The sequence below is a fragment of the Betta splendens genome, chromosome 4 (assembly GCF_900634795.4).
Source record: "Betta splendens chromosome 4, fBetSpl5.4, whole genome shotgun sequence".
In the NCBI taxonomy this organism is placed as follows: domain Eukaryota; kingdom Metazoa; phylum Chordata; class Actinopteri; order Anabantiformes; family Osphronemidae; genus Betta; species Betta splendens.
In genome coordinates this window covers 10,309,995-10,322,137 of record NC_040884.2, presented here as the reverse complement: position 1 = coordinate 10,322,137, position 12,143 = coordinate 10,309,995, and the positions used below count along the sequence as shown (strand labels likewise).

General features: G+C 44.8%; 1 protein-coding gene across 12 annotated transcripts in view; it reads left to right on the top strand.

Moving 5' to 3' along the window:
• The window catches only part of ptprsa (protein tyrosine phosphatase receptor type Sa), a 162,580-nt gene extending 150,437 nt beyond the window's left edge, over positions 1-12,143 (top strand). For 9 of the 12 annotated variants that reach the window (XM_029146056.3, XM_055508384.1, XM_055508386.1 and 6 more), the window contains 6 exons: positions 2,327-2,505; positions 2,660-2,786; positions 2,899-3,024; positions 5,335-5,489; positions 7,906-8,041; positions 8,143-12,143. In XM_029146056.3, coding sequence (XP_029001889.1) covers positions 2,327-2,505; positions 2,660-2,786; positions 2,899-3,024; positions 5,335-5,489; positions 7,906-8,041; positions 8,143-8,211 — 792 coding nt within the window. In that variant the 3' untranslated portion in view covers positions 8,212-12,143. The remainder of the gene's footprint in view (positions 1-2,326; positions 2,506-2,659; positions 2,787-2,898; positions 3,025-5,334; positions 5,490-7,905; positions 8,042-8,142) is intronic. The other 3 variants (XM_029146064.3, XM_055508388.1, XM_055508393.1) reach the window with 1 other exon arrangement.

The window sequence follows — 12,143 nt, the reverse complement described above, 5'->3', positions numbered from 1 at the left end:
TTATTGGCCCCAGAGTGGGGAAATTAGTTCTCTGCACTCGACCCATCCCCCGGGGCAGCGGTGAGCTGCCACGGTGCGGCACCTGGGGAGCTAGTGTGAAATGTCCGACTCAAGGACACACCTGGTGTCGAGCGGGGATCGAACTGGGACCTTTTGCTTCCCAGATACTGACCATGTTGCAGCATTCTGATTAAAACTCTTCTTTAAAGCCATAGACATCTATGTAGAATATATATATTAAACCCGCCTGGTGAGTTTCTAGACGCTGTCCAAGTAGGATCTCAGTCCAACTAAAAGCTAATCTTCTTTGCTACACACTATTTCCTGCTTTTCCAGGATCAATCTACTGTAGCAGGCCAGAGACAAAGATATTTTGGTGGTAGACAGCACAGATTTGAGTTTTGTTTCAAGAAACCAGGAATTTACGTTGTCTTCAGGTGAGGACGGAGCAGTGTTTACATAACTCTCCATTAAGGAATCACAGCGTTCTCAACATTGCCGCGGCTTCGGCGCCACACTCTGTATCTGCTGACCTTAACTCGCACACGAGCTCGCTCTCAAATCATCCGTCATCCCTCCATCGCCATTCATCAACACCACCCACCTGCCAAGAAACAATAATAGTGCTGGTGTGTTTCAACATTCTTCTTTTTACTAACGGGCGCCCAGCGATGATGGAATCTCCATTGCCATCTATAATGCTGAGCTGGCGTCAGGAGTCGAACGGGGATTAATAACGTCTGCGCTTCAGGATGGAGAAAAGAGGTGTGTGCAAGAAGAGTGGAGAGGGAGCTGAGTAATTAATACTTGATGATGACAAATGGAGGTGGATGGCAGGGCAAGCGGAGGTAGGAACGTTTGGCTAATGAACAAAGGGACGACTGTATGCTAACTTGGCACTAAGGGAGCGATTTGACAGAATGCTGCTCTATAGGGACAGGTGAGAGGCCATTATCATCCTCGGGCAAGAAACAGTGTGAACTGATGGGATTTGTGGGAGTTCAGCAGGGGAGTGAACCAAGAAGGGCTTGTGAATGAAGTTCGCGGACAGACTGTCCATGACGCAGGAAAACATTCGCCAACATACTGGACACAAATCCCAGTACAAATATAAAACACCTACTGGGCTCCAGCAAAAATTAAACAGTGACAGATGAATTCTTAATTCGTTTAATTGAGAGGTGAGGGAAGCACTCTTCAGTTTTTGATTAATGGATGATGACAGATTTACAAGGTGTTGGACAAGGTGTTCCATCATAACTATAATTAATATAGACAAAGATGCACAAAATTAATGTAATTAAAAGCAGTGCTGTTTGAAGCTATAACTATCGTTTATTGTATATAGAATATTTTGTGTTTATAATATTTTTTGGTTGAAACAAGACAAGACAAAGCAGATAGATGTGTAAAATACCAAATGTCAACATCCTTGTTGTGGTGAGTCATGTCTGATTTAGCTAAGACACAGTACTGCCAATGTGAAGGAACTGGCAACCCTGACCACAGGAACCCCAAAGTGCTTCTCTAACCTGCTGGATGACAGGTTGCCAGGTTTGGCCTTGTTCCCTGCATCCTCTGGAGTTTCCTGGTGTAGCTGAGGGCCTCTTTAGTGCTGCCAGGCTCCCTCAACCCCTTCTAGGTGCCTTTGTGAAACCCAGATCAAAGGCAGGACAGTAGCGAGGGATGAGAGGAAGGGCTGCACCACCTCCAGTGACACAGATACTAGAGCTACAAAATGAACAGAATACTTCAATCGGAAAATCGGAAAATGGAAATTTACACAGAGCAGGAACATTTTTCTTGCTTGTGGGAGACGAAATCCACATTTCCTCATACTTTTCCAACGGGATCAGTTGCCTTGTGTCTTACAGCGCCTATTTCCACCCAAACACAATCGTTGTTGACATATTGCAGCCAAGAAGAGGAGATTGCAAAACTGACCCACAAACTCCAACTCAGGCCGTAAGGACGATGATGCAGCAGCAAAGATTTTTATTTTGATCGTGTATGTGTTTATTTTTCTGAACAACCTTGTGTGAAACTTATGCACACATACCTCTCTGGCATTATCAAAGGCGCTGGTGACCCACTTTTAGGCAAGTTTTCTGTTTCCTTACACTTGATCCAGAGGCTTGTTATTCTGTGTGTGTGACATATTCTCCATCATTGCATCTGACCACACAGGGCGAGTTTCTGAATTTGTTTCCAATGAATATGTTCTTGACAAGCTATGCCCTGGTTGGTAAAGCTGAGCGATGGATCCAATCACCTGTCCTCCACTCGCTGCCCACACATTCCTCTCCTCTCTCCCTTTTCCCTCCAGCGTTTGGCCAATTCCAAAGCCCACACATCGCGCTTTATAAGTGCCAACCTGCCCTGCAACAAGTTCAAGAACCGTCTGGTCAACATAATGCCCTACGAGACCACTCGTGTGTGTCTGCAGCCAATCAGAGGCCTGGAAGGATCTGACTACATCAATGCCAGCTTCATTGATGGATACAGGTGAGCAAGCGAAAAGTGGGCATGGGTTGAAGATTGAATGAGGTGAACTGTGGTCTGTAGAAGGTACAGTGTCAGTAATGGATCATAAACAGTAGGTTTCTTGGCATTGTTCACTCTTATTATTCTTCAAAATGTTGTTTTATTGTATGAACAGGCAACAAAAGGCCTACATCGCCACCCAGGGCCCCCTGGCAGAGACTACAGAAGATTTCTGGAGAATGCTCTGGGAGAACAACTCCACGATCGTAGTCATGTTGACCAAACTGAGAGAGATGGGACGGGTAGGTCTCCAACACACGTGCACATATCACATGTTTGGTTCCTGTTGCTGTAGAGACGATAATAAAAATGATTGGTGAACTAACAATAATCTGTGATCCTCTGCTCGAATAGGAAAAGTGTCACCAGTACTGGCCGGCGGAGCGCTCCGCCAGGTACCAGTACTTTGTAGTGGATCCCATGGCTGAGTACAACATGCCCCAGTACATCCTCAGAGAGTTCAAGGTCACAGACGCCAGGGTAAGACATCGAGCCATTCCTGGCAGGGCTGCAGCAAATGGGAAGATAGGGATAAAACATCAAGTAGGCCATACAAAGAGCCCCAAACTGTGGTGTTCATTCAATATCTTCTAAAAGTGGTTTTGAACTTAAAGTGTTTCTAGTCTAGTTGAATGGGTTTCCCACAAAACAATTGTGAGCTAATATTAACTACACTCAAATATAAACAAGCATTTCCACGCGCGGTCAAGAGCGTAATCTGGAAAATGTGTGATAGGAAAATGTGTGATAGGAACACATGTATAAATACACAAACATTCACACCTTTTTAAACAATCCACCCGGTGCCATGTGTAAAACGTTTGTTACCCGGACCTGCTGCTGTTCCTGCAGTATGTCCATGGTGAGCACACATCTGTGGACACGCACCCTGTTCATGTATGTATTTTACATGACACAGTGGCACATGTTTAAAACCACCCCCCTGCCCCACATGCAAAACTCCCGTGTAGAGCGAAACAACAGGCCGTTTCCAGCATAATGCTGCGCGAACAACAGGCCCGTGTGCGCGTGTTTGTGTGTATGTCGCATGCCACTGTGCAGTAATAGCGTAGACTCCACGCCTCAACACTCACATCTAGCGAGCCAGTCACGTATTTAATCACACAATTTGACACGCCGCGTGGGCCCCCAGGTTGTGTGTTAAATTTCTGCCTCTCTTTTTTTTTTTTTTTCCCGCCCCTCATTCTTCAGAATGCTTGGTTTATTGTGCTGTTGTGTTTGCCCCTCTTTTATTTTTAATCCCCCCGCTGAGGCAAAAATGTTTTCGAGATGAGAAACAATGGCGGCGAATGAAAGGAAACATGCAATGCGTCATGAAGCAGCGAAAGAGACACGCGATGAACAAAGGCAGTCTGTATATAGAGCTGAGCTTGTTAGTGTCTAGATCAGAGTCAGACACACACAGTGCTACATGGAAAAATAGGGCTTCACATTAATGCAGCACATATCCTTCATAACACAACATGTAGATGCACAACGTCCGCATCTTCATTTAGTCTCCTCCGCTCTCAGTCAGCATTTGTAGGTGATGTTGACCCTTTGATCTTTGTCCTAAAAGACTAAACCGTTGTAGTATACCTTATACTTGTATTTGCAACTGTGTTCCTCCATGTTGATGCTAAGCTACCATTAGCGCTCTCTATACAGACATAGACTACTGTTGAATTGTGCTCTTCCAGTGTGAACGAGTGGGCAGAGAGTGAGAATGAGCATGAAATCAGTGTGAGATTGACACATCCTGCCTAAAGAAGTGAGAAACAACTGGGGAAGCGAGCACCTGCTCGTCTTAATTGCTGGCAGCGTCGAGTGGACAGCCTGCGTCCAAATGCAGAAATGCCGCTCGGCTTGCTTACTTCAGAAGTCTAGGGCTGTTGCCGACAACCCGAATCGACTCAGCGATCCCAGACTTGATAATCCGCTCTCAGCATGAAGCACATCACTACGGTCGTCCCGAAGTGGTGGTTGTAAAAATGTATCAGGGCGATTTTTGTTTGCGTCGGATGCCGGTTTAATTATCCCACAACGTTAAAACCTGCGCCTCTACGACAAGATTATGAGAATCGATATAAGGCTAAATTGTTAAGACTAACATTTTGTGTAGCGGCTCTGTCAGGGTCTTAGTTTTTCACGCTCAGTCCTCTGTTGCTGCTTCTTACCTCCCTCGCTGCGCTCATCCATCAGGTCGCACCATCGATCGCGTTGCAGGATTATCCTATTCAACATGGTGTCTGGGAGAAGATGCTTGTCATGGCAGATACACTATTGATTATCTTTAACTAGGACCCACTTGTGACACACACACGTACGCGCGCGCACACACACACACACACACACACACACACACACACACACACACACACACACACACACGCACACACACAGGATGAGATAATAGAGACCAATGGTTTGGTGGTAGAGAAGCGAGATGGAAGAGAGGACGCCAGGTGTGTGTGTGTGTGTGTGTGTGTGTGTGTGTGTGTGTGTGTGTGTGTGTGTGTGTGTGTGTGTGTGTGTGTGTGTGTGTGTCATCATACATTTAATAATTTGGCATCCACAGCATTGCCATTGTGCAGATAAAGCACCAGTAGATACACTTTAATTTAAAGGACCAATTAGTGCGAGTTTTACTGCCCCACAGACCTTTTATCAGCGTTGCTTAATTGGCCTTATGTTCTCAGGCGACTCCAATGACTTCCCCCTTGTATTCTCGTCTCATATTCTCCACGATCCCCCTTCATTGTTGTCCCTTTTTCTTCTCTGTACGTGAAGGACGGCCAATCCAGAACAGTAAGGCAGTTCCAGTTCACTGACTGGCCGGAGCAAGGCGTGCCCAAGTCTGGGGAGGGGTTCATCGATTTCATTGGACAGGTGCATAAAACCAAGGAGCAGTTTGGACAGGATGGGCCAATCTCAGTCCACTGCAGGTGAGTTGTCATAATGTAGTGATGAATAATTATTGAATTAATTAATGGTTTCCTGATATGAGCTGGAGTCTCTTCTATAGGGGCCTTTTGTTTTGCAGCACAGCACCTCTTACGGTGCAATTCAAAGATCAGATATCGTCTCCTTTTTTGCTACCAGGGTACACTAACCCTGCACAGGCCCAACCTCTCCATAATTGATAAGGCTGAGATGCAGCTTGGCATTTTCAAGGAGGGGGCGCATGAAATGATACAGGCATTCTTTTTTCTTTTTTTTACGATCGCCTCGTGATGCATTTTTATGACCTCAGGTTCATTTTCCAAGGTAACCTTCATCATTAACTCGACAGGTAGAGCCCGCTCCTTGGTGGTGGTCACCACCAAGATTATTCTTGGAAGTAAGATTCATCATCCTTTCCCTGCTTTTTTATGCACTGCAAGACTAGCCTGGAAATTGTTTCAGCCAAGACCCCCACCTGTAGGTGATCCGCGTGCATTGAGTGGCATTCAGGGAAACAGCACTTGCTCTGGACGCGATTATCTGTGATGTGATAGTTTTAACAAACAAGTGTGTTGACACAGTGAAAGATTTCCCTGCTGTCTCATAAAGATGTTTTACAGCAGGTACAGAGTAAGGAATCACTTCTCCTCCACCTTTCCACTGCCCTGCCACCATGACATCATCAAACATGACATCACCTCGCCTGTATTAAAAGAAATGATGTCACCAGCCATCAGATGGCCCTCGGGGAGTTGTAAGGCGTGTCAGGGAAGCTCCAATAAGACTGAATTATGCCTCGCTTGGATGAGGTGCTTATAGGAGGCGAGGAGAGCAGTGTTGGGTGAAGGGTCGGTTATTGCAGGAGGAATTACAGGACTGGAGTAATGAACTAAAAGGCTCGGAGCCTGTGAAATGGGCTGCAGAAGTCACATGCAGTCACTGCAGTTTGCTGCGGCGGCCAAATGCACAGTTCCTACACGTGTGACACATCACAGTGAACTTGGTTTGATTCGCGGGGCGTCATAAGAGGATTAACACACTCTTCAGCCCACAGTGGAGCAAATCATTAGAGCTTTGTGCTGCTAATGAAGTGTTTACACCACCTGCAGTTCGTCTAAAGAGTTTGTGTTAATTTAGCGCTTTTATGAAGTTATTTTTCAGAAACGCGTGTCACTTTGTCTCAAGGCCAACATCTAAATTTGTTGGTTTGACGCCGCCGTAACCATAACATGCTTCACCCCGCCGTCATCATCATCGGGAGCCTCCTCTTCCTTCCTCCCCTGCAGGCTTTGTCATCTCAGAGCAGGAAGCTTATGCCTTACTTCTCTTACTCTTTCGTCTTCTGTCACCGGCCCTTCCCCGCTGTCATCCCTCTGTCTATTATTTTAATCCCTTCGTTCTCTCTCTCTCTCTCTCTCTCTCTCTCTCTTTCACGCTCTCCCTCGATCATTCCGTGGATTCATTCTCCCTACCCTCCTTTGCTTTCTCCTCCTCTCCTTTCCTCAGCCACTATCTAATAGACCCACATGCGTTTTGTCATTAATTGCCTGATTACTTCCTGTGAATGGGGACACCAAATCCTCTCAGTCTGCAGCGGCTCGGCGAGCCTTCAGATTTGGAGAGTGGATCTTTCTGGAGGAGAGAGACTGAGAGAGAGAGCGAGAGAGAGAGAGAGAGAGGCTCTGAGGGAGTTTAAGAGTCTGTGTGACAAGCTGTGACCGACTCCCAGGAAGAGGCTTTGGGTGGCCTAAGATATACTGCAGCATGGGAGTGGGTGGAGGGGTTGTCAGCGTGTGGCGTGGTCATATGTTCCAAGTGATGAGCCCAATATCAACCACGGATGGTTGTTTCATTAAGTGAGACAAGTCACCTTGTCCCACGTCGAGCTCTGCGCTTCAGCAGACACACACAGGCCGCGCGCAAATCGCCGGCAGCCGTCGCTGTCGTCGGAGGCTGGAAGAAGTCCAAATAAATCTGTTGTCATATCAATTATTGTTCCATTGGTGAAGTAGAAGTCATTTCACAGCAAAGCAGCTTAGAGAGGCAGCTCTCAAGTATTTCAGGATCTGAGTTAAAGCCCGGACTGTATTTCTGGAGAGCAGCGGCAGGCTTTTGCAGCACTTAGGAGGAGGAGCTTAATGAGACAAAATGTTTGCTCGCTTGTTTGTGTGCCCGAGTGTCCTTGAGGGCTCCTTTTCTGTTGGACATGAATGTGGTAGCGCATCACAGTGGATTCCTAGTGTTCTCACATCCAGATTGTGTCCTCGCCTTTCTACAAGATTTCTGGCTCCGAGTGTTTAAACAGCTGCAGGTGAAGCATACAGAGGAGATGACTGGTGGAGAAAAGCACAGCACTGTCTGAATGGCTGAAATATTTAGCATTCAGTGAACATAAATGTTGTGATTTTCTTGTTGCAGTGCTGGTGTGGGCCGGACCGGTGTCTTCATCACCCTCAGCATCGTCCTGGAACGAATGCGCTACGAGGGCGTGGTTGATATCTTCCAGACAGTGAAGATGCTGAGGACACAGAGGCCAGCCATGGTTCAGACCGAGGTCAGAGGTCACACCAACACGCATGACTGTCTGTGGTCTATGCAGAGCTGAGATTTATTTTCTAATGGGTTTTCTGTGTGTGTCTGCTTTATCCTCTACAGGATGAGTACCAATTTTGCTATCACGCAGCCCTGGAGTACTTAGGAAGCTTTGATCACTATGCAACGTAAAAAGCCATCTCTTCCCCCAGAATCCTGTCTCCTCCCCCCCACCCCCACCCCCAACAGTCTCCTGAGCCATAGAAACTTGAAATTTGAGACGACAACAACAGCAGACGACGACACCTCTGCTGCTAATTCAGGCGCACCAAACAGGATCCCATTGTAGATTTTCGCTAAACACCCAACAAGTCAGTTTAGATTTTAATTCCAATTTCAAAGAGGCCGTTCTTGAAGACATGAGGAAAATTTGCCCATTATCATGAAAAGGAAATCCTCATCGGGGGCAGAACTAGAAGTTGTGGCTCAAGCTGTGGGGCAGGAATCGATCAAAGTGTCAGACTTCTTACCTTACCTCAAGTGTTTCAATGTGGAGGACATTGTAAACATTCGTGGACATTTCTCTTCTCAAAAATATCTTTGTGATACAACAGTAACAAGCAACAGATCATGAAGGAGAAGGCAACTGCAAAAATCAACGAGAGGCAGATGGATGTAGCCAAGACAAGGGTGACGTTCTTGTTTTTTTGCTGTCTGGGTGTGAAAGGGGTTTAAGTATTTCTATCCACACGTTTTGTGAGTGATATCCAGAGAAATGACCAAATTGTGGTTGTGTGAACGAACCTTAATGGTTTTTCCCCGAACAAGACGAGACAAAAAAAAGAACTAAACAGCAGGATAACACTCAAATCATGTATGTAACAACAAGTAAACACCACATAACTGGCTTTGTCAAGCACTAAGAGCCTTTAGATGCACTGCCTGTGCTTGAAAGGAAGGAAACAGCAATGCATATCTTAACACCACTTAGTTACATGAGTTGTCAGCCAGGTGATGGCAGTAACGGTAGAACTGGGAAACTCGCCTGCTGCAAGAAGCTCCAGCTGCGTCGTCTTGCCAAACGATCAAGATGGGAGACATCGCAACCGCGTCCCGTGATTTAGCTTTTTTCCTCCTGGGGAACCATTGCATCATGGGAATTTGGCATTGACATCCACCATTCTGAAGAAGAGATGATCCTGATGGGCAAGAAGCTTTGGAACAAACCGATTAGCCAAACAAGGATTCCCGGCATCTCTGGGCTTTCTTTGTGTACAGTGACCAACGCTCATCGACATCATTTAGAACATTTTTTGTCTTATAAGAAACTCTCTTTTTTTGTCTTTTTTCTGTCAAAACCAAACATGCTGCTTATCTTGTGTATGCTGTGCGTGTGACTCTAGGGAGAGAGAGGGCCGTCTCTGCTAAGCGCTCGTGCCCGAGAGCGCATCTACGTAACACACCATCCACGGGTGTTTCCACCCCCCCCGGTCCCAAGCTCCTTTAAAACCATCTATTTCATTATATATAACAATCAAGAGGAAGAGGCAGAGGCCGCTCACGGGCCCAGCGCTCGTGTGCTTTGAGAAACTGGCCTTTAGCTCCGCTGTGTGTGGATGAACCAGGTAGACGGCAGCATTTGGGTTCTGTGTAGACGCTGGTGCCACGAGCCAGGCAGCCACGTTGGAGCTCCATGCCATGGTGTGATAACAGTAACGGTATGGAATACTTTACTTGCACATCCCTATCGAACAAACTAAAGGAACCTTAAACAAATACCCCAAAAAGCAGTTGCAGGAGGCGAGTGTGTCGTACGGAGCCTGCAAACGTTTGTGGATGTGCACAAAAAAAAAAAAAAACGAGCGATGGACAGAACTGTGTGTAATCTTTTCTTATTTCCAAAAAAGCCTTATTGTTATTGTAACATTATGAAACATTAATGTTGTATTACGAAAACGTATTTTACATTACATAGTTGACTTTTTACTTTCTTTTTGGTTTAGTTTTTTAACAGAGATGTTGTATTGCATTTTTTAAAAATTAGCAGGAGAAGAAAAATGCTTATTTGTTCATATTATGTTAAAAGACATTCTATTTTTTCACTGTAGAAATGTTAAGTATAACATGTCTGTGTATGTGTGCATATATGTATGTACGTATGTATAGTGCACACTCACACATGCATATATATTTAAAAGTAAAATATAAAGATATATCCAAACACGTAGTATTAATTCAGCTTTTCTCTTTATACCAGCCAGTGCTCATTTTTAAAACAAATTCTTTACTTTGTCTATATTTTTTGGGATGATATTAGAAACCTTGTGCGTTTCTTGAGAGAAATCGGAGGTTACTGTATGTCAGCGCTGTGTCTGAATTCTCTGCCTCCACTCGCCGGTGGTCAACCTCTACCACCGCGTGTGCTGATGAGCAGATGGCATTTTGAAACCTTCATGACATTATTCTTCTTCTTAAGTGGCAGGCATTATTTTTGCAGCCATTCATGAACTGGTCTAAAAATATCTAATCCGATCAACAATTTCATGATTGCCTTTCTTTTCGTTGTCTTTATTAGGCCGGTTTGACCGTACCTGTACCTTTCATGGCCGCGTACAGTCTGCGACTCTCCGTTTTTATTGAGTTCTTTTGTTTTTTTTTTACATTATAATTTCCAGACATAATGTGGTCATTCATTTCATTAGATATCCAATATGATCTAGACTATACCTGTAAATAAACAAATATATAGATTATATGTATTTGTATCATTTGACCCTTGAGATCTCATACTTTACACAGGGACAGAATTACAAAGACTGAGGCTCTGCTCATATCCGACTTCCTGGTGTTTGTTAAGTCTGTTTTCTCTTCTTTCTCCAGTCCTGCTCCCTTGTCTTTAATTACCCCATGCTTTTTTTCTGCCTTTGATTTCCCCTGCTAGCAGTTAAACTGGGAAACATGCCAGCTCCTCACACCTATAGCCTCAACGAGGGCATGAAATCAGCATCAGTGATCTGCTAGTGTAATTAAGCCAAGGCTGGGAGGTTACTCCACTAACTAACCATTTGAATTGCTAATCAGCTATAAAGTTAACAATGAACCTTCTTTCTCTTTAAGTGGAGAACTTTTCCTTCTGTTGTTTTGTTTTTGCTTTTTATTTGCCCTGGCATTAGATTAGAATGAGTATACGGAACACAAGGTGCGCTTTTTTTTTCTTTCAAAACATGAGACTCAAGCATCCAGGGAGGTTTAAAACCGGCCGTGTTCAGATCAGACCTCCAATGTCTCCAATTCCAACATAAAGTCATTAGACATCTGTAGATGAATTCCTCTGCTACTTGAAGAACCCATGACTCCCAAAGGCACTATTCATTCCTTAAAAGATCCCACAAACCCTGAAATGGTCCCCAGCTGTTTTGACTCGCCCATGTGTTAACCCTCGGTTGGCTGGTGGACAGATGCAGCTATGCTAAAGGGCACACACTCGGTTCATCTGCGACATGACGTGACATGTTGAGTTCATTAAGCCTTGTATCAATCATACTGTTTTTTTGTTTGACCACGCTTCATCATGGGATGCAGAAAGACTCAATGAAACAGAGCGGCGCGACGCATCCAGGTGGAAAACCATGACAACCAAAAACCTGCTGCAAATTCACGTTTCCAGCACGTCGTTTCTGAACAGTGGGAGCTTTGTGATGTTTCGTAACGAACTGAAGACCTATGAACTCGGAAGGACTGATAAGAGGCCCATGTCAAAACCCTGGAAGTCTTTGGAAGCTTGTGCAATGTGTTACTCTTTTGACTTCATGTAAAGATGCTAGACTTTTGAAAACAGCCGCCAAACCTACTGGAGTATGTTGCTGAATATGTGGGGAGGGGGGGTGGGGGACTAACAAAAAAATAAAAACAACACTAACAAAAAATGGCATCAAAAAGAATAGATCATAAACACACCGACAAAATGAAAAGAACCCAAACTCAGCAAAATAGTTTTTCCTTTGTATGAGGGCCAAGTGCTATCACTTTCAAACTGTTACTTCTAACAGAAACAATAATTGGTTTAAAGCCACTGTGTATGTAGATATGTTGACTTTGTATTAAAGAAATGTTGTCTGAAAACA